This window comes from Crotalus tigris, unplaced genomic scaffold (assembly GCF_016545835.1).
Source record: "Crotalus tigris isolate CLP2741 ecotype Arizona unplaced genomic scaffold, ASM1654583v1 scf7180000024340.7048381, whole genome shotgun sequence".
NCBI lineage: Eukaryota > Metazoa > Chordata > Lepidosauria > Squamata > Viperidae > Crotalus > Crotalus tigris.
The window spans coordinates 6,106,942-6,130,297 of record NW_024100510.1 but is presented as its reverse complement, the minus strand read 5'-3'; the positions used below and the strand labels follow the sequence as shown (position 1 = coordinate 6,130,297).

Genomic DNA, 23,356 nt, shown 5'->3' with positions numbered 1-23,356 from the left:
GCCATGATATGTCTAGGAGCTTGCAGTGACTGAGTCTGGTATGCCAGAGAAATACAAGCTCTAATCCATCTGTCTATTGTGGATGAAGAAACCTTTTGTCCTAAAGACGAAGGGTGAAAGGACACAAACAGAGCCTCAGATTTGCGGAAGGATGAGGTTCTCTGTATGTAACAATGCAGGGCCCTGCGCACGTCCAGCTTGTTCCACTGCATCTCTATGTCATTGGATGGGTTAGGACAGAAGTCCGGTAAAATTATTTCTTGTGATTTATGGTACAAGAAATTTACCTTGGGCACAAAGGAGGGGTCTAGTCTAAGGGTTACCCTGTCATTATGGAAAATACACAGGTCTTTTCGCACTGAAAGAGCAGCCAGCTCAGAAATTCTTCTGGCCGAAGTTACAGCAACAAGGAATGCCACTTTCATCAATAACTGTTTAAACAAACAAGTGTCAATAGGCTCAAATGACAAAGAAACGAGTGCCTATAAAACCTGGTGAAGATCCCACGAGGGATATCGGTATATAGTCGGTGGCCTGGCATTGTTTGCTCCCTTTAGGAAGGAGCGCACCATGGGGTGATGTGTCAGGGGAACGTCATTGCCACAAGTAATTACCGTGGCAAGTGCTACTACCTGTCTATGGATGGTGTTTGTGGAAAGCCCCTTGTCCAGCCCATCCATCAGGAACTCCAATATAATCGGCACGGAGATAGCCAAGAGGTCAATTCTGTGATCTGAACACCAATTACAGAAACTCCTCCAGGTGGCATCATATATTCTATTCGTCGAGGGTCGCCTGGATTGTTGAATCATGGCTGTGACCCTTGACAAATATAAGTCTCGGCCTAAGGCCCGCCTCTCAAGTGCCAAATGGTTAACTGGAGCCACTGAGGGTCCGGATGATGTAGTTCCCCCTGAATGAGGAGATACAACCTGCTGGGATCCTCCACAGAGGGGAGATGGAGAGCTCCATCAAGTCAGCAAACCATGGACGTCTCGGCCAAGTTGTGCAACCAGGAGGACCTCTGCCCATTCGTGAAGAATCTTCAGGATTGTGGTGGGAAGAAGTGGTAAGAGAGAGAAGGCATAGAGCAGTTCCCTGGGCCAGGGACTGCGGAGGCATCTGTCCCTTCTGCTGACAGAGACAGGAACCTGGAAAGGAATCTCGGGAGTTGGGAGTTGGTTGGGGAGGCAAAAAGATCTAAGGTTGGGGAACCAAACCTGTCCACGATCTCTCTGAACACTTTCAGGTCCACTTGCCATTCGGCATGGTCCACAGTGGCTCTGTTCAGTGAGTCCGCCTGTTGATTGGTCACTCCGGATATGTGCTGTGCCCTGATGGAAGCAAGATTCAATTCCACCCAAGACCCCAGCAACTGGGCCTCCTGCATGAGAGACATGGACCTTGTTCCCCCCTGTCTTGACATGGGCCTTGGCTGCAATGTTGTCGGTAAGAACTAGGACATGCCAACCCTGCTGAATTTCTTTAGGGCCATATGTATGGCTCTGAGTTCCATCCAGTTTATATTGTTTTTTAGATCCTTTTTGGACCACCGACCTTGAGCCCAGTGTGACTGGAGGTGTGCCCCCCACCAAAATAGGCTGGCGTCCGTGGTGAGAGTGATCCTGGCTGGCTCTTTGAATTCTGTTCCTCGTGACAACGCTGGGGAGTCCCACCAATGAAGGGAGTTCAACGCCAACCGCGGAACTCGGACCTTCTGGTGGGATGCGCTGGTGTGAAGCCTCTGAAATGGAAGGAAAAGCCACTGTAATTCTCTGGCATGGAGATGTGACCATGGCACAATTTGCACGCAGGACACCATCTTCCCCAGGAGCTGTGATAACAAGGCCAATGTGACTACCTTGTCCCTTCGGATCCGACGTACAAGGGCCTGAATGGAGTCCCATCGGTCCTGTGATAAGTAGACCATACAATCGTTTGTGTCTATAATGGCACCCAGATGGAGGAGCCGGGTTGTTGGTACGGTATGGCTTTTCTGGAAATTTACAGAAAACCCGTGCTCCTGAAATGTCTTGATGGCTAAGGTGAGGTCTGACTGAGCACTCTGGAATGAGGATGACTGTATTAATATAGCATCTAGGTAGCATTGAACCTGATTGGAAGTTGTCTAAGGTGGGCTGCCAGCACCGCCAGTACCTTTGTGAATACTCTAGGTGCTGAAGAGAGGCCAAATGGTAAGGCTCTGTACTGGTAGTGGCATTGGGCATAGCTGAACCTGAGGAATTTGCGGTGGTCAGGAGGAATAGGAATATGCAAATATGCCTCAGTCAGGTCTATTGATTAAGGAAGTCCCCTTGTCTGATGCTGGCCAGATTGACTGCAGTGACTGCATCTTAAACTTCCTATACATCAGGTAAAAGTTTAGACCTTTTAAGTCTAAGGGAAGTGCGAGATGTCTGGGCCCAGTCCCAGGATGAAGCTGGCTGAAAGGGCTGCCTATGGTAACTGCCCTGCGATAGACCGGCCCCCAAATGCTTATCTCCTTTTCTTGTGTTAACAAGAGTCTTGCATTTATCCTTACCTTCTACTAGGTAAGGATCGAGGGCCTTACTCAAAAAGATGTCCACCTGTATAAGGTTTAGAGGTGAGACGCCACTTGGCCTTGGTGTCTGCACGCCATTTCCTGAGCCACAGAAGTCTGCATGCTGAAATATCCGCAGCGATGGTCTGAGCAGTGTATCTGGCCGTGTATAAGGAGGCGTCAGCCAGATACTGGGATGCAGCCATCAACTTACCCAGATTTTGATGAACTCTGATCTGGTCTGGAGGAATCATGTCCTGGAGTTCACGTAGCCATAGGACTGAGGCCCGGGCAAAGAAGGCCATGGATATTGATGCCTTGGTTGCCCAGGCTGATGCCAGATGGGACCTACGTAAGGCAGCCTCAATTTTTTTATCCTCTGCCTTAAGTGCCTCGTTTATGTCCCCTGGAATGCTAGCATTGGGGAACAGTGAATTTAGAAGTTCATCAACCTGAGGAATTTCCAATAAGGAGGCCAGGGAAGGAGCCACATTGAACAAGATTTTTTCTATGGCTCCAGGATTGGAAACAGATCCTAAATTGTGCCATTGCTTCTGTACTGTGTTAAGAAAAAATGGAGGGCAGGGAATATGATTTTGAGAGACCACCGGTTCAGCATATAGGGGATTAGGGCCCTTGGATGAAGTTGTAGGTGGGTTCTCCTGTTCCTGAGTAAGATTGGCAGTTGTGCAGACCTTGAGCAATAAAGAGTTAAAAAGGGAGTGGTCAAAGAGACCGACAGGAGGAACAGGGTCAGATGGAGAAATACCTTCATCATCTGACATGATCAGGCCTGATGGTTCGGCACCTGCTGATTCTGAGTCAGATGAGTCATCATCAATGAGACCTGGTGATTGGGAGTGAGGTAGGGACTGTGGGGGTACTGTGAGTGGCTGTGTAGCAGAAGAGGCCATGAACTGAGCCACAGCTAGGGCTATCATGGTCTGAAGCTGCTCAGAACTCAATGCTTGAGCTTCGGGAGAGTGGAGGCCCTCTGCAGTGGGGGTGAAGGTAGCCTGAGGTCCCAATGGAACAGTGTCCTGACCGGTTGCCCCCTGTGCCCCTGGAACTGCCCTTGCGATGCCTAAATCAGTTTGGGAACTTCCCCTGGGGGGAGACCAGGCCCCTGGGGCCGAGGCACAGTGTGAGGAAAGGGGCTCAAAGATGGACCTTCCTACTGTGCTGGTGCCTGTCTGGCCTGGGGAGACTGACCTCAATCTGTGGGATTCCCCCTCCAATATATGGTGGTCTCCTTGTTTGATTTGGCTTGTTTTGAGACACTTCTCTCCCCCCCCCCCGTAGTGTGCTTCCTTTTGGCGGGTTCAATGGAAGATTTTTCTGCCATGGTGAGCTGCTATAAGGCTCTCTGAGGGCTCAGCTTCAGTGAAAAGTGCCCCCCTCAGCGTTGCAATTTCGCTGAAGGAGCGCAGTCAGATGACAGTCAGGCCCAGGGGAGGGGGGGCAGTGGGGGTCAATTGATAGGCAATGCATCCTTATGGAACGAGCTTGCCCTCCCCAAGTTCAGCCGGAATGTTTGCAGTCAGTGAAGCAATGGTGGCTGATTCAAATGGAAGCCACAACAGTTACTCAAAATGGTGGCCGAAGCTCCACGTGCACCAGAATTGCCATTTAGAATGTTCTGCAAGCAGTTAAGTAATGGTTGCTGACTCAAAATGGCAGCCGCAACTGACTCAAAATGGCGGCCGCAACTGTATGCACTCCAAAATTTCCATTAGGGAAGCCTCAGAGGTAGCGAGCTACCTAGCAGAGGCCTATGAGGCCTAAGGCACTCAATTGCAACGAGCCCTCGTTCCGAGGAAACGCCTGGACTCCTATTGCAGGCTGAAGGCAATTGCGCTGATCAGCTGGGTGGCAGTAATATTAGAAGAGGCAGCAGTCAACTCACAATGTTCCGGAGAGGCCGAGGTCTCTAAGCGAGGCCTCCAGGCCTGAGTAAATCCTGCACTTCGCTTGCAGATCCCCCCCTTCACTCTGATGACCGGTGTGGCCGAGGGTCCTTGAAAGGATCCCTCTAGGCCTGTGCGAAGTCCGTCGCCCGCTTGCGGATCCCCCCGACAATCAGCGGAGCTTACCCTCGCCTCTGGATTCACTGGAGATCAGGAGAGCTTGCCTTCGTAATCGGAAGCCTCCGACAATCAGCTGGCTGGTGGGGATTGCCTCAGTGGCAATTCAAAGCTTCAGTGCTGAAGTCCTCAGGAAGGTGAGTAAAGCCTCTGGGGGATCGTAATTGAAAGAAGAGGGCACGTAAGAATGTGTGCAGCCTGCCAGCCTGGCCGAGCAGGCAGTCCTGGACAAGAAAAAACTAGCTTTATCTCCAAGGATGATCAGAATAATATAAATCAAAAGGGAAAGGAATAAGAATAACTACTGTAATCTTCTGCTCCAGGAGCTGAAGAAAAACGCGTCCTTAGAGCAAAGAGACTAAATCTAAAATGAGGTGCAAATGGCACAGCAGAGGCAGTCCTATGCTTCAGACTTAGTCTTATTGGAGCAGGAAGATTAAGACAACCCATCCGTGGATTCTCCATCCAATCATGCTGAAGAACTAAAAATTCTCCACCAAACTGCCAAATGAGTTTGCATTTTTTTTTAATAAAGTTTTTATTGAGTACAAAGAAAAAAAGGATTAAAAACATTGAACATGGTAAATCATCTTTGACTGACATCTCAGTCCATGTTGTACATTAATTACATATAATATATCTATATACAAACTATACATTTCTGGTCTCTATCTTAACTTATCTCTTTATTTGTGACCTCGATTTTTTTCCCTTCATCTATAAAATTATTCCATATAAGATAACATTCTGTTTCTTCCTGATTTTTTAATCTTTTAGTTATCCTATCTAGTTCTACACAATACATACTTTTCTTTATTAGTACTTCCTCACTCAGTACTTCCATTGCTTTCCACTTTTGAGCAAATAGTATCCTTGCCACCGTAACCACGTGAATAATTAAATATGTGTCCTCTTTATTTACATTTTTCTCTAGTACTCCTAATAGTAATGTCTCAGGTTTGTGTTGAATGTTTTGCCTAGTCATTTCTATTGCCTATTCCCAGACCATACGCCAATACACCTGTGCTTCTCTACATGTCCACCATACATGAAAAAAGGTGCCCTTTTCTTTTTTATATTTCCAACATATAGATGAATATCCGTTATACATTTTGGCTAATCTGGCCAGAGGGAGATGCCATCTGTAAACCATCTTATACAGGTTTTCTTTATATGATGTTGCCAATGTGATTTTGTTATTTCGCTCCCATACTTGCTGCCATTGATCGATTTTTATATTATATCCTAGATCTATTGCCTACGTCACCATTGTTTCTTTAACCTGCTCCTCATATAGCTTATGTTCCAACAGGTTTTTATAAATATTCTTTATTTGTTTTTTCTCCGGGCCTAGTAGTATTTTATTTAACCCCGTATCTTGTCTGTTAATACCCCGTTCTTGCTTATCCTTTATGTATCTTGCTTGTATCTGGAGATAAGACCACCACTCCATGTCTATTCCTTGTTGTTTTAACTCTTGTTTTTGTTTTAAGTAACCTTCTTCTGTCAAGATGTCTTTATATATAATAGCCTTGTCTTTCCTATTCAAATTGGGATACGTGATTGCCTCCAATGGCGATAGCCAAGCCAGAACTTTTGTGTAATATTTTTATTAATTCTTGCCGAACCTTATGTCTTAAAAAATATTGGTGGTTTCTGCTTTGCCCCATCCATATGTGAGCATGCCAACTCTGCTGTAAACATCTTTTATTTTCTAAGGTTATCCAGTGTCTAATCCATGTTAGGGCCACTGCTTGGTAATATAGCTCCCAATCTGGGAAACCTAAACCTCAACTCTCTTTGGCATCCTGTAATGCCTTTAATTTTATTCTTGCCTTCTTACCCTACCACACAAATTCTAAGGTTAATTTATTCAGCTCCTTGAAAAATTTTTTGTCTAATAATTGAATTGGGATAGTCTGAAACAGAAATATCATTTTAGGTAAGATGTTCATTTTCACTGCAGCAATTCTCCCAAGTAATGAGAGATTTAAATTTTTCCAGCGGTCTAAATCTACTTTTATATTCTTTACCAATTTGCCATAATTGTCTTCTTTAATTGATAAGCAGCGTGCTGAAATAACTATCCCTAGATATTTTAATTTGGAAACTACTTGTATACCTAATTTTGCCTTGAGGTTTCCTTTTTGTATGTTAGTCATGTTTTTTGTTATAATCTTTGTTTTGTTTCTATTTATTTTCAAACCTGCCAGATCCCCATATTCTTCCAATATTTCAAATAGTTTCAGCCCTGATAGTTCTGGGTCTTCTAATATAAATGCTAAGTCATCTGCATAAGCTTGAAGTTTGTATGTTTCTTTCTTAATCTTAAGCCCTTTAATCTGCTCTTCTTGTCTTACTACTCTAGCAAGAATTTCTAATGTATATATAAATAACAACGACGAGAGAGGACATCCTTGTCTTGTACCTTTCTGTATGTTGAATTTATCAGTGGCCTCTCCATTTATTATGATCTGGGCCTTTTGTTCGGAATATATTGCGGTTATCATGTTTAAAAAATGTTCCCCAACATCCATTAATTTTAGTTTTTGGATCATAAATTGCCAATTGACATTATCAAAAGCCTTCTGTGCATCAAGGAACAGAAGTGCCACTTGACGATCACTATGCGATTCATAAAATTCGAGAATGTCTGTTTGGTAAATTCCGCTTAGTCTGTCTGTTTGGTAAAAACCCATTTTGATCCAAATGTATGAAATCAATTAGGTACTTTTTGAATCTCTCCACCATTACTGAGGCAAAAAAATTGTAGTCAGAATTCAATAATGATATAGATCTATAACTTTGTATCCGTGTTTTTCCGCTTCTTCTTTTGAAATCAATATTATATTTGCCTCTGACCAGGACTTAGGTATTTTAGCATCGGTTAATACAGCGTTGAAAACTTCTAGTAGGTATTGATTGAGTGCACTTTGTTGTTCTTTATATAGTATTCCATCTGGGCCAGTCGCCTTATTGATCTTTTGTTTATTTATAGCCCTGATTATTTCAGCCATTCTTATTTCCTCATTTAACATAGATTTTATTTCCTCCAGAATCTTCAGTATGTCTGCCTTCTCTAAGTATTCTATTATCCTTTCTGCATTTTTTCCCTCATTTCTCTTATATAGTTTTTCATGGTATCTTTGAGCGATTCCCCGTTTTATTGTCTCCTCCTCCTGAATCTCTCCTTTTTCTTCTTCCAAATTAATAATCCGTTGCTTCTCTTTCTGCCTACTTAGTTTATACACCAGCCATCTTCCGAGTTTCAAAGTTCAAAGTTATTTTGCTTAGCTGCCTGTAATTTTTGTGCTAACTTTTCCGAATCCTCTATACATAGTTTATGTTTAATTAAATCCATTTTGTTTTTCAATCCTTTGTTTTCAGGATCTCTCTGAAATTGTGTTTCGGCCTGTTTGTATTCTTCCTTGAGCCTCATCCTATATTGTTTTTTCTCTTTGTTTCTCTTGGCCATGTACGAAATTGCTACACCCCTCATGTATGCTTTTGCCGTATCCCAAATGTTCTGCAAGGATATATCCTCATTGTCATTCGCTTGAAAGAAAAGGTGCACCTCTTTCTCTATTCTTTCCTTAAGTTCTTTTTCTTTAAGAATCGCTCTTTAGAAAGTCCATCTTGGACTTATTGGATTATGGTCTGCCCAGAGGCTAGGTTCGATATCAATTTCTTGAATTTCCAAGGCTAATTCTTTTGTAAACCATAGCATATCTATCCTGGTCCATGATCTGTGTCTATTAGAAAAGTATGTGTATTCCCTCTTATCATAATTCCTTTCCCTCCAAACATCATGTAAGCTAAGGTCTGTACAAATCTCAAAAAAGATTTTGGGAAGTGTTTTTTTTTTGTTTGTTTCTTTGTTTGTTTCCTTTCCTTTCCTCTGTACTTTTATGGTCTTTTGTTTTATCTGCAATCACATTAAAATCTCCGATTATACAGAAACCATCTCCTTCTATATCACTCAGCTTATTATGAAGTTTTTTAAAAAAGGATACTTGAGCTCCATTTGGGGCATATATTGCAACAATTATTATATTTTTTTATTCAGCTTAGCCTCAACTATCAAGACCCTTCCCTCTTTATTGTTATAGATTTGTTTTGAAATTATCTTCTGCTTAACATACAGAGCTACTCCTCTTTTTTTTCATCTAATGAAATATATAGCCTACCTAATTTAGGTTGTTCTAATAGATATTCTTGATCATTTTTTATGTGAACCTTCTGTAAGGCGATAATGTCCGCATTTAGTTTAATAAGCTTACTGAAAACTTTCCTACACTTCACTGGTGCGTTCAACCCTCTAATATTTGTTGACCAAATCTTATACTGTTCTCCCATTGTCCTGTTCTTGTCATGTCTTTGTGCTTCTAGTAATTCTTATTTCCTTCGCCTCTTCTGAGCTTCTCCCCTGTTGTTCTAGCCTATCTTGACCTCTTCCCCCTCTCACTTCCTCCATGCTTTGCTCTGTCCCTCTTTTCTCCAACATTCGTTCAATATCTCTTCTTTTTTCAACTACAACTCTTTCTTCTCCAAGATCTCTCAGGTCTTCCTCTGAAGCACAATATTGCCTGTAGAAGTCTTCCACTTTCTCTACTATATCCAATCTAAATCTCTTCTCTTGCCAAGTCACAATAAGCCCCTCTGGTATTAACCATTTAAAATGTACATTGCTTTGATGTAACCTGGACGTCAGGACGAGGTAGTTCTTTCAGATGTCTCTCATCCTTTTTGGTATCTGTTTTAATACAATAATTTGTTTTCCTCCATATTCTAACTGTTCATCACATGTTCTATATAATAATTCATCTCTAATTTTCTTTTTTATAAACTTTACATGGACCTCTCTGGGAAGGTTATGTCATCTCCCATAGTTTGTCTGCACCCTGTACATCTCGTCCATTCCAGCAATCATCTCTTCTTTGTCAATCTCCAGAGCTCCAGCCAACAAACCCGCCATCTTGTCTGGAAAGTCTTCTCCTCTTTCCTCAATAACATTTTGGAATCTAAGATATTGGGTCGCCTTCTCCGCTTCCAATAACATCACCACTGTCATTAATTCTTTATTAGCCTCAGTTAAATTTTTGTCCCTCTCTTCCATCTTCTTTTCTTCATTATCCAATCTTTGCTCTATTGCCAGCAACTTCTGTTCATTTTTTGCGATTTGCTGCTGAAAAGCTTCAAATCTTCCGTCCATTGCCTGAATCTTCTCTCTCATTTCTCCAGTAACATTCTTTACTACTTCTAGTTCAATTTTGATTTTCTCATGGTTCTTCATCATGACTTCCTGGATTGTCTGCATCATTGCCTACAATTCTTTAAGGGAATTGGAACATTCACTTTGAAGCATGTCATCTAATGATCTTTGGCTCATAGGGCTGGAACCTTGTGTTACGTTTGTTTTCCCCCCACCAATCTTAGCTATGGATTGCTTGCCATTTTAAATAAACTTTCCCACCACTTACTCTTCTTCCAAAATATCCACTTTCCACTTCCCTCTTTTCGTTCTTCCACTTTCTCCCCTTTACATTATTCCCCCTCCAGGTGTTTAAACAACAACAATATCGTTGGTATATTTCATCTACGTAACTCTATCAATATAATACTAATACAAGTACAGGTTCTAATAGTTCAGTTTCAGCTGTTAACTTTAAGCTTTCCCAGCGTTTTCCTTTTTTCTTTATATACCGTAAATGCCGGCGTACAAGGCGACCCGGCGTATAAGACGACCCCCGTCTTTATAGCCAGGCCGCATTCCTAGAATGTCGTCTTATACGCCGGAAACTACCAGTATTTCCGGCGTATAAGACGACTCGGCGTATAAGACGATCCCCATCTTTGGCGCCGATTTCAGGGCTCGCGGAAGTCGCCTTATACGCCGGCATTTACGGTAATCCAATAAACCCTTCAATCTCTCTTTAATATCCTTTGTCTTTTCTTGTTTCTTCTGTCTCACACCATACTGTTCTATACCTCCATATAGTCACCTGCTATCTCCTCAACAACACTTTCCAAAGTTGTCAGCCTCTATATTGTTCCAGTTCCTTCTATCATTTATTCTCTTTCCGGGGAGAATAAAAAAAACACTAAAAGAAAGAGATCAGACACCTTTCTGCCGGCCAATCCACTCAGCAGACAAAGGCAAAAGCCTGAGGCCATAAGACAAGGTTCTTAGCTTAAATGAAGGTTAATTCCTGTCCTTTTGTATGGCTTTTAAAACGCCAGGTCTTTAATCAGGGCAGCCTGGCTCCTCCACATCAGGCTTTTCTGGGCATTGTTCCTTCCACTTTCAATCGCCGCTATCTTTCCACTCCTTCAGCTTCTCTCTTTCCAGGCTTCCCCTTTCCACATTCTCTTTTGATGCATCTACCAAAACCGCTCACAAAGCTTTGGGAAAAGTCAATTTAGTCAAATCCAATTTACTGTCATTCTGCTATTTCCTCACTTACTCCGTCCAGCTGTCAGCTTCAGCCGCCATTTTTGGTCGTCTTCTTCCCGAACCACTTGGTACCGGGTTTATCTGCTACCCTTCACCAGTCACCACTGACGGCAGAGCAGCAGATCGCCCACACCTTCCGTCACCCCCACGAGGCTTCTTTCAGCTCGGATGAGCCCCACAGACCTAGGACAAGCATTTGGCGGTGCCGGAGAAACCATTCACACCATCGCCCGCTCTGACAGCTGGCTCCGCCCCCTGTTTGCATCTATTGAGCATGTCTGCATATCTACAAGCTCATTAAAAAAGCTATTTGCTTTTTGGTACACTAGCTGCAATAAAACAAGGAGTGAGATCAAAAAAATTACAATATCTAGTTATTAAGCAATACATACGAATCAAAGTCTACATCAATGGTTCTCAACCTTTTTAATGCCATGACCCCCAACCAGTCGTAAGTCGAGGACTACTCAACTGGTGCAGCACCATTTTCAGAATGGGACTTTTGGGGGCTCAGCAGGGCAGAGACAGCCTGGACAATTCCTATTGGCTTTTGAAAGCAACAGAATTAGACTCTATTCAATAGAGTCTATTCTACTGGCTTTCAAAAGCCAATAGAATAAAAGGGAGTAGCACAGCTAAGGAAAAGGGGGAAAAATGGTGGACTGCGTTGTTTGGCGACCCCCGTGAAATGGTCGTTTGACCCCAAATGGGGTCCCGACCCACAGGTTGAAAACCACTGGTCTACATGCATCTGCCTTCCAGAGTTAAATTCTAGTCTTTGGCTATTCTGTTCAGAGATTTGGGAGTGTGAAGTGACTGTAATATTATCTTAATCATTTTGTCCTACCTTTTGGGAACTATTGGGTATATTCAACCAAAAGTATCTGCACTGAAATCTGTTATAATTTCCTCCCATATAATACACCTACTTTTTTTTTCTTCATTTTATGAAGCTCAGTAGCCATTTGATCTTTAAAACTGCAATCATTTAATGAGGAAGGATTGCAACAACTTTGCCAAGTGTTTTATCTTCAGGCAGTTCCACAGTTGCAAAAAAACCATCATGGATGTATTGCAATTCTGCCTTTGAGGAAATGAATTACTCTTTAAAAATCTTTGCATATTTTTTAATCTAAATATTTCCAATGTCATCAGCACTAACTATAGTTTTCTATGATAAAGGCTCCATTTGTGCAAGCTGATTTTGAAAATAAATGTAGTAAAACACAGATTTAATCCTGTTTTTTTTTCTTTTTGATCTATTGTTTTGCCTAGGAAAACCATTTGACATCACAACAATTCTGACTGCTGCTGCTTCCAACATTATAGTTTCTATTCTATTTGGGAAACACTATGAATATGAAGATGCCACATTTCTACGACTACTGAAGTTAATTGGGGAAAATATTCAGCTTTCGGGAAGCCCTGCTGTGTTGGTAACCTAATTTCTTATTTGAAAAAAAAAATGTCATGAAAAACAGGCAGCAGAATGTGTGTCATTCAAGCTTTATTGAGAAGCAAAGCAAAGTTGCTTCACATGGGCATCTGCAGCAAGATTTCATCCAAAGACAACATGAACATGATGACATCAGGATTCAAATCCTACCCTGACATAGTTTTATGTAAACATCTCATGCAAATATGGAAATCACTTTTTAGCATCACAACCTCATAATGCATGGTTCATCACTTCCTCTCCCTTCCTTGCAAACGCTTGTGAACACACTCAAATTGGAGGAGTGGAAGCCTTCACTGCAAATACATTTACATCATTCTTTTACTCTTTACAGTGCTATCTAACTTTACATATACTAAATAGCTCTCTTGTTTCGGTCTTTTGTTGAGTTTCTTTTATTGAGCATTCCTGTTCCTTGTTTGGGAATCAGCACAATGAGAGCTTAAGAGCTCATTCAATAGTATGGTAGACAATAGACTCCCTCTTCCAAAACCTCTGTGGAGGTTCAGTCCATAGGATTTGGGGCTTAGTGAATTAGCAAAATTGACTATCCAAAGCTCATTCACTCGTGTGATTTTGCTTCTTATTGGGTTTTTTTTGGGGGGGGCAGACTTAGGGAACATAACATAATATCTGTTTTCTTTTATCATTCTTTCAGCTATACAATTTGTTTCCCAAGTTGGGGTTCTGTTTTGGTGCTTATAAAACAGTAATGAAGAATGAAAAAGAGCTCCATGATTTCATACGGACCACCTTCATAGAATATCTCCAAGATCTTGATGAAAATGACCAGAGAAATTTTATTGAAACATTTCTTGTTCAGCAAAGACAGGTAATGAATTATTTTATCCATGTCTGTTATTACTGATTTTTTAAAAAATATATTTTAAAAATGCATCTCCAGATATACTATCTGCAGGTTGATTAAGATCTTTCTTTCAGAAATATAGAACAAAACAAATTTCCAAAGCAGTTTTAATCATTCCCTCTTCATTACTTTCAGAATGTGCATCTGCTTAAAACTATACCCAGGTTGATTGTTCTCTCCATTAAAAATGCCAAAATATTTATTCCTGTCTGGAGGAGTAGGTCCAAGTGGGGATAGGAGTGGGCAATCCCTTTGTGCCAATCTTTGCTCTTTCTGTATAACTGTTTGACTTTAGAGTTTTTCTTCTAGAAATCCAATAGTCTTGGGGTGACCATAAGCTCTCGGTGAGGCTATTACCCACATATGAAGTGTCCTCTTAGATTTTAGGAATATTCATTATGTGAGAAGATTGAACTTTCTTACTAGTATTTTCTTTGTACACTTCAGGAGAATATGAAGACGACACATGGTGGATATTTCCATAATGAAAACCTTATAAGTCTTGTAGATGATTTGTTTGCTGCTGGTACAGACACAACGGCAAACACTCTGCGCTGGGCCATACTCCTAATGATGAAGTACCCAGAAATCCAGAGTAAGCACTTTTTAAAAATTGTATTGAGTTTTATAGGGTTGGGGATAGAATAGGATCGGGATAAAGATTAAGGTTTACGGTGGGGTTGGGATCAGGATTGGTCTTGGGAGGGGGTTGGGGTCAACATTGGAGTTATCCCCAATAACATTTTCAATCTTTAGCAAACAGACTATTGTCTGGGTACATATGTTCAGTTAACAATAGTTAATATAGTAATAAGTAACTGCAATAAGTGTAATAAATAATAATCATAAACAGTATCAGTTAATTAATGCATATCATTCTTGTTACTAATATATATTCAAAATAACATATCACATTCATTTCTCTCTAGTTTGTTTTCCTAACCATTGGTAAAAATTATCCCATGTTCTAAAGCAAACTGAATCTTCTTTCTCTTTAATCTCTAAAGCCAATCTATCCATTTCTGCACATTCTAAGATTTTTTTAATTAAAACCTCTTCAGCTGGTAAGTTTTCATTTTTCCAATATTGGGCAAATACTATTCTTGCTGCTGTCAGTATATGCAATATTAAATATTCATTCTCCTTCTCATAGTTAGATCCTAATATTCCTAACAAAAACAGTTCTGGTTTAAATTCGGTCTTTCTTTTAATCATTTTTTCTAACCATGTATGTATCTTACCCTAAAACTTTTTTGCTTAGGGCATGTCCACCAGATATGATAGTAAGTACCTGACTTTTGTTTACATTTCCAGCAATTATTTGAAGTATTTTTGCTAATCTTACTGGTGTCATATGTCATCTGTAAAACATTTTATACAAATTTTCTTTATATGAGACTGCTTTAGTCAATTTGATATTTCTATCCCATAGTGATATTGGTCTATAGTTTTTTATTTGTGTAAGGTCAGTATCTTCTTTAGGTATTAAAGTAATATTAGCTTCAGTCCACGACTTTGGTATTTTAGTCTCCAACAAGATTTCATTACACAGTTCTTTCAACGTCGGACTTAATACATCTTGTAATGCTATATAAAATTCTGCAGGAAGTCCTTCTGGACCAAGAGTCTTATCTGTTTTTTGCCTTTTTATGGCTTCTATAATTTTCATCATTGATATTTTCCCATTTAGTATATTTCAAATATTTTCCGGGATTTTTAGCAAGTCTGCTTTTTTAAAGTATGACTGTATTTTTTCTTTAGGAACTTTCTCTGCCTTATAAAGTGTCTCATACTAGTCTTTAATGATTTTTTTCATTGCATCATTTTGGAATTGTAATTCTCCTTTTGAATCTTGTAGCTTATTTATCATTCTTTTTTCTTCTTTTTTTTTCTTCAGTCTATATGCTAACCATCTCCCTGGCTTATTAGCATCTTCGAAGAAATTCTGTTTAGTCTGCTTAATCTATTGAGACATTATTTCCGTCTCAGCAAGGTTTAATTTATTGCTTTATTATCTCCATTTGTTTCTTTGTTTTGTGGGTCTATTTGTAACTCTAGTTCCAATTTTTTAAGTTCTTCTCTCAGCTTTAAGTGTAATCATTTCTTTTCTTTATTCTTTTTAGAAGCATAAGTTATAGCCAGCCCTCTGTAGTATGCTTTGGCCATGTCCCATACATTTTGGAGAGATGTTTCTTCTTTCTTGTTTATTTTTTTAAAAAATCCATTTCCTTTGTTGCTAGTTGTAAGAATTCATTTTCTTTCAATATAGATTTATTCAGAAACCATCTTAGTTTTTTCTTGGCTTCTTTCCAGATCATTTTTATTGGGTTGTGGTCTGCCCAAACATTAGTTTCTATCTCCACCTCTTGTATTATCATTTTCAAGTCAAAAGATATCCATATCATGTCAATTCTAGACCATGATGTATGTCTATTTGAACAAAATGTATATTATAGTTTTTCTGGGTTTTTTTATCTCGATATGTCTTGAATACACAATTCTTCTTTCATTTTTAAAAATGCTTTAGGTAGTATATTTCCTCCTTTTTTCCCTTGTTTATGGCTTTTATAATCCAGTTGCATTTGCTATTGCATTAAAGTCTCCCATTATACAAAGATTTTGATAATTTAATCCAATATTTCTTGTGTAGTTGTTGATAAAATTGCTCTTGCTTATCATTAGGTGCATATATTGCTACCATCAATATCTGTTTTTGATCCACCATAATTTCCACCATTAATATTCTCCCCTCTTCATCTGCATAAATTTGTTTGGAATTCATCTTTTCTTTAATATAAAGGGCTATTCCTCTTTTCTTTTGAGATGCAAGTGTAAAATAAAGTTTGCCAATTTTCAGTTGTTCTAGAATTTTGGAATGTTGTCTCTTAACGTGTGTCTCTTGGAGGCAAATTACATCCATTTTTAGTTTTTGCAGTCTCGTAAAAAATCCCCTTTATGGATTACTGCCTTGTCATGGCGAAGGGGCTTGCGTAACTCAATGAAGCTATAAGCTATGCCATGCAGGGCCACCCAAGACGGACAGGTTATAGCAGAGAGTTCTGACAAAATGTGATCCACTGGAGAAGGAAATGGCAAACCACTCCAGTATCTTTGCCATGAAAACCCCATGGACAGTACTAAAAGGAAAAAAGATATGACGCTGGAAGATGAGCCCCTCAGGTCGGAAGGTGTCCAATATGCTACTGGGGAAGAGCAGAGGGCTAGTACTAGTAGTGCCAGAAAGAATGAAGCGACTGGGCCAAAGCCGAAAGGACACTCAGCTGTGGATATATCTGGTGGTGAAAGGAAAGTCCGATGCTGCAAAGATTTTTTCTCCATAGGAACCTGGAATGTAAGATCCATGAATCAAGGCAAGCTAGACGTAGTCAAAAAAGAGATGACAAGACTGAACATCGACATCTTAGGAATCAGCGAACTAAAATGGACAGGAATGGGTGAATTTAACTCAGATGACCATCAGGTATACTACTGTGGGCAAGAATCCCTCAGAAGAAATGGAGTAGCCTTCATAGTCAATAAAAGAATAGGAAAAGCAATACTGGGATACAATCCTCAAAATGACAGAATGATCTCAATTCGAATCCAAGGCAAACCATTCAATATCACAGTAGTCCAAATCTATGCCCCAACCACTGGTGCTGAAGAGGATGAAATTGACCGGTTCTATGAAGCCCTACAGCACCTTATAGAATTAACACCAAAAAATGATGTCCTTATCATCATGGGGGATTGGAATGCTAAGGTAGGAAGCCAAAAGATAACCGGAATAACAGGCAAGTTTGGCCTTGGAGTACAAAATGAAGCAGGGCACAGGCTAATAGAATTTTGTCAAGAGAATACGATGGTCATAACAAACACTCTTTTCCAACAACCCAAGAGACGGCTCTACACATGGACATCACCAGACGGTCAACATAGAAATCAGATTGACTATGTGCTCTGCAGCCAAAGATGGAGAAGCTCTATACAGTCAGTAAAAACAAGACCAGGAGCTGACTGTGGCTCAGATCATGAGCTTCTCGTTGCAAAATTTAGGCTTAAATTGAACAAAGTAGGGAAAAGCACTAGGCCACTCAGGTATGAACTAAATCATATTCCTGATGAATATACAGTAGAGGTGACAAATAGATTTAAGGAATTAGATCTGATAGACAGAGTGCCTGAAGAACTATGGATGGAAGTTCGCAACATTGTACAAGAGGTAGCAACTAAAACCATCCCAAAGAAAAAGAAATGCAAGAAAGCAAAATGGCTGTCTGAGGAAGCTTTGCAAATAGCTGAGGAAAGAAGGGAAGCGAAAGGCAAAGGAGAAAGAGAAAGATACACCCAATTGAATGCAGAATTCCAGAGAGTAGCTAGAAGAGATAAGAATGCCTTCTTAAATGAACAGTGCAAAGAAATAGAAGAAAACAACAGAATAGGGAGGACCAGAGATCTCTTCAAGAAAATTGGAGATATGAAGGGAACGTTTCATGCAAAGATGGGCATGATAAAGGACCAAAATGGCAGAGACCTAACAGAGGCAGAAGAGATTAAGAAGAGATGGCAAAACTACACAGAAGAACTATACAAGAATGAGCTTAACATCCCAGATAACCACAATGAGATGGTCATTGACCTCGAACCAGACATCCTAGAATGTGAAGTGAAATGGGCCTTAGAAAATCTGAGCAACAACAAAGCTAGTGGAGGTGACAGTATTCCAGCTGAGCTATTCAAAATCTTAAAAGACGATGCAGTAAAAGTGCTACACTCAATTTGCCAGCAAATTTGGAAAACTCAACAGTGGCCACAGGATTGGAAAAGGTCAGTTTACATTCCAATTCCAAAGAAAGGCAATGCCAAAGAATGTTCAAACTATCACACCATTGCACTCATTTCACATGCTAGTAAGGTTATACTTAAAATCCTACAAGCTAGACTCCAGCAGTATGTGGATCGAGAACTACCAGAAGTACAGGCAGGATTTCGAAGAGGCAGAGGAACTAGAGATCAAATTGCCAACATACGCTGGATCATGGAAAAGCTAGGGAGTTCCAGAAAAACATCTACTTCTGCTTCATTGACTATGCAAAAGCCTTTGATTGTGTGGATCACAACAAATTGTGGCAAATTCTTAAAGAGATGGGAGTACCAGACCATCTCATTTGTCTCTTGAGAAACCTATATGCGGGTCAAGAAGCAACAGTGAGAACTGGACACGGAACCACTGATTGGTTCAAAATTGGAAAAGGAGTCCGGCAAGGCTGTATACTGTCACCCTGCCTATTTAACTTATATGCAGAGCACATCATGAGAAAGGCAGGGCTAGATGAAACAAAAGTTGGAATTAAGATTGCCGGGAGAAATATCAACAACCTAAGATATGCAGATGATACCACTCTAATGGCAGAAAGTGAAGAGGAACTAAAGAGCCTCTTGATGCGGGTGAAGAAGGAGAGTGCAAAAGTTGGCTTGAAACTCAACATTAAGAAAACCAAAATCATGGCATCCGGCCCTCTCAATTCCTGGCAAATAGATGGGGAAGAAATGGAGGTAGTGACAGATTTTATTTTTCTGGGCTCAAAGATCACCTCAGATGGGGACTGCAGCCAAGAAATTAAAAGACGCTTGCTCCTGGGGAGGAAAGCTATGGCAAATCTAGACAGCATTCTAAAAAGCAGAGACATCACCCTGCCAACAAAAGTGCATATAGTCCAGGCCATGGTTTTCCCAGTTGCAATGTATGGCTGTGAAAGTTGGACCATAAGAAAGGCTGAGTGCAAAAGAATTGAGGCCTTTGAACTATGGTGCTGGAGAAGACTCCTGCGAGTCCCTTGGACTGCAAGGCGTTCAAACCGGTCAGTCCTAGAAGAGATCAACTGCTCTTTAGAAGGCCAGATCCTGAAGTTGAAACTCAAGTACTTTGGCCACCTAATGAGAAGGAAGGATTCACTGGAGAAGAGCCTAATGCTGGGAAAGATTGAGGGCAATAGAAGAAGGGGACGACAGAGAATGAGATGGCTGGATGGAGTCACTGAAGCAGTAGGTGTGAATTTAAATGGACTCCAGAAGACGGTAGAGGACAGGAAGACCTGGAGGAACGTTGTCCATGGGGTCGCGATGGGTCGGACACAACTTCGCAATTAACAACAACAACAAAAAAATTCTCCTTTTTAAGGGAGAGTTTAGTCCATTTGTATTTATTGATAAAATTCCAATCTCCTCCACCTCTTTCAATTATATCTAGATCTCAGTCTTCTAGTCGATCTTATCTGTCTCTGGTCTCTCGGTCTTGCTCCTTCTTCTGGGTATGTATTTTTGACTTCTTCCTCCTCTGTTTGTTTAGCGGCTCCTTCAACTACCGTTTCTTCTTGCTTCTTGGGTTCAGGATCACCTTTTTCCAGGAAAGCTCTGTGGTTGTCAAAAAAATCCATTGCTTTAAATAGTGTGTCCAGTCTGTATCTTTTCATGTCCCAGTAGATTAAGATCCCTTCTGGAATCAACCATCTAAAATTCACTCCTTTTTCAGCCAATTTCCTGGTTAGAAACTGATAGTCTCTTTGGGCCTCTCTTGTCCTTCTAGGAATTTGTTTGAGAACTACTATTTCTTTTCCTTTATATCTTAGCAGTTAATCTCTTACTTTTCTCAAAATCTCATCTCTTATGGATCTTTTAAGAAATCTAACATGGACTTCCCTGGGTACTTTATTTCTTCTAGCATAGTTTGAGTTGACTCTATAGATCTGATCTAATTCTTCTTCCATTTGGGTCTTCCCCATCACTAGAACATCTGCCAGTAACTCCGTTATCAAATCCAAGAGATACTCTTCCTTGTCTTCTATTATATTTTGGAATCTTAAAAAATATGAGGTCCGTTCCATTTCTATGACCACCAACGAATCTTCCAATTCTCCATTTATTTGGGCCAATTTTTCATTTTCATCTTTTAAAGCTTCTAATTTCTGGTCAACTTCAACTGATGTATCCTCCACTTTTTTAATTTTTTGCTGATTGTCTGTAATCATCTGGTTAAACTTTTCAATTTGGGAATCTATATTAGTAATTTTTTGGTTCATTTTGTCAAGATCATTTTTCAAGTCTTCATGATTTTTCGTTGAAGTTGTCATTCGGGCTGCAATTGCTTGCAAAATTGCTTGAGTTTCTTTTTGGTGAACACCCATCTTTTCCTGCTACAGCATTGTCACAATTGATTTCTGATATACTGGACTTGCAGAAGTCGAGGCAGGAGCAGAAGATCCTTTTGTCCCAAGTTTAGATAGATTTGAAGCGCTCATCTTTGTCTTTACTTCTTGAATTGTAATCCACCAGATAGCCAAAAGGCCAGCTTTTATAATCTCATAGGCTCCTATTAATTAGGAGGGGAAATCCACAGAAGTAGTTTAAAAAGTAATAGTAAAGAAAGGAAAAATAAAAATAGCAACAAGGAAAAAAGGAGGGGAAAAAAGAGAGCAAAAATGCTTCCAAAATACCCAGGAAAAAAGAAAAAAGAAGAAAAAGGAAAAAGCAAAAATATCAAAATTATAATCCACCAAGATCTGTTCTGGGAAGTTTCTTAATTTTCAATTCTTCTAGGGCAGCTTGTTATAGTTCCAAAAGACAGAATATTTATAATCCAGGGAGGCAGATGGCTCCAAATACTATTTGTTTGTAAATATAGTCTATCTTATAAAGGCACGTAAACCAAAAGAAAGTCTTTTCTCCGGCAAGTTTTCAAGGACTTTCAAATAAACATTGTCTGGGCATGCAGCCAAAATTCTAATCTGAAAAAGCTTCAGTCAAGGGAAAGTGAAATAGTTCTCAATTTAACCACAAGGTGGCAGTAAGTATCCATTCCTAACGCATTTAGAGGAGGGGAAAATGGTGAAAGTAAAAGTAAAAGATCAGGAAATTCCACTCCTCCCTAAAAGTAAAAGGCATGCTCTCAGGTTGTAAAGTTGCTATTTGCCAAACAGGAATCCACTTCCAGTGAGAAAGGAAAAGTATTCTCACCCAGCTCAGCTGTTTGCTGTCAGTCTAAGCTTCTTCTTCATTTCTGATGAAGTAATGGCAATGGCGGACCGCATAAATGTAGTCTGCCTTTCTGCTGATTCCGAGGGCTCCTTTGGCTCCAGTGAGCCGGCTATCGCTGACCCATGGTCCCCAAAACTTCACCCCTTGGTGGCCACCTCTCCGGGCAGCTTTCAGTTTAAATGGACCCACCAGCAGGCGAAAATTGGACCCAGGGAGAGGAAAATATTTCCCCCGGGTCTATTCTTCAGCTACGTCACGGGAAAGCACTTTCATTTCATGGGCTTGCAATAAATCTATAAAAAATAACTGAAAAAGAATTGTTGGCATCTGAAATGTTACTTGAGTGAAAGGAAAGAGATGAACCAAGAATTAAGTTGTTTTTCAAATGGACAACATTGAATTTGTTGTTTTTCAAATGAAATTGAATTTTAATAAACTCAAACCATTTAAAGCTACACAGGGATTATTAGAAAGTTTCTTATATGTTTTTGTTGAGTCCTCAGCTTAATGGCAATAAATCACAGAGCATCTCTAAGTGTTAAGAAGCCTTTGTTGTTGTTTCTTCAGCTCCGTTTCAGCTCTGAGGCATGCAGGCCTCTCTGCCTCTCTTAAGAACTCTTCCCCGGACCAAATGGCAACATTTGGCATGCTCCGCTCCTCACGCATGTGTGCGAAGCCGGCGCCAGCCAGTCTGGTCCTGGGCAGCTTGCAACTGCCCGGGACCGTTGCAACGTCCTGAGCCTGCCTTTGCAGGCTCAGGACACAACACCCCTTCCCCCCCGGCTAAGACTAATAAACTATATGAATAGTTACACGCAACCTCAACACGAGCATGGTGTGCCAACCCATGCTCCAATGGTACTGGGCTATTGTTCTGGGCATTAATACCCAATGCCCATTATTTCCATTGCTCCCAACAGCAGATACCTTCTCACTGTTTCTGCTTTGCCAGCAGAGTTACAAAGTCCTCAAGGTACTTAGGAGATCTCTTGACTCTCTATGACCTCCTTAGACCCTGAGGATCCCCAATTCCATTTTGCCTAGAGGATGACATGGATTTGCCCCCTCTATCAGATCCTGGTGGTCCCCATGGACTGTGCCCCATTGCCTGGTCTGCTTGCTTGCCCACCGGGCTCGTCAGATCAGGACTTTGTTCTCCCAATAACCTGGTTGACCTACCTAGTTGCAGGCTCTCTGGCCCCTCTATAAAACTGCCACTGTTAGACAACTCTGTAGTGCCTCCCAGGCCCACACTGGACCTATCAGGGGGCTGCATTCCTTCGCTCCCCAGTCCCGTAACGGGACTGTCTGGGGTTTCAGTATTTCCCCAAAACTCAGTTGCCCCCTCCATCTGTGCCGGAGGTGTCAGAATTGGGATGTGCCTCTCCGGCTACCGCCCTGTGTGAATACCTCCTTCTGGAAATAGTAGCAGTACTGGGCCAATTAAACTGGTTGTGTGCCAGCTCTCTTGCAATGTTTGAGTTATTAGGATGCTCCCGGTTATTCTCCCTGACTGGAGTGCTGAATGGTATGGGTGAATGATGAGTATGCCCCCTGGGTGACTCCCTGGCTGGAGTAGGCACTGGTGCCTGTGTGCTTCCTAGTTCCCATGGATTCCTATTTGGAACACTCATGGAATCTTGGAGTAGGCCTTCTGTGGCCTCTCTGTTGGGGCCCGGCTGCTGCCAAAACCCATCCCTTTGCCCATTGAGGTCCCCCTCCCCCCCTGGAAAAGGCCCAGGAGATTCTGAGGGTAACTCCAGTCTTGTACGCAGCTGGTCAATATGCCGCCGAAGGACACGACCGTCATTCAATGAGACCTCGTACGACAAAGGACCTGTAACCTTGCATACTACAGCAGGAACCCACAAGTGACCTGGCCCATAGTTACGGGTCCATACAGGGGCACCCACTTTCA

At 41.0% G+C, this 23,356-nt stretch overlaps 1 protein-coding gene across 2 annotated transcripts in view; it reads left to right on the top strand.

Annotated features, from left to right (window-relative positions):
- LOC120300349 (cytochrome P450 2K1-like) overlaps positions 1 to 23,356 on the top strand; it is a 57,110-nt gene that overhangs the window by 14,192 nt on the left and 19,562 nt on the right. For both annotated transcript variants that reach the window (XM_039326224.1, XM_039326223.1), the window contains exons 4-6: positions 12,356 to 12,516; positions 13,195 to 13,368; positions 13,852 to 13,999. In XM_039326224.1, coding sequence (XP_039182158.1) covers positions 12,356 to 12,516; positions 13,195 to 13,368; positions 13,852 to 13,999 — 483 coding nt within the window. The remainder of the gene's footprint in view (positions 1 to 12,355; positions 12,517 to 13,194; positions 13,369 to 13,851; positions 14,000 to 23,356) is intronic.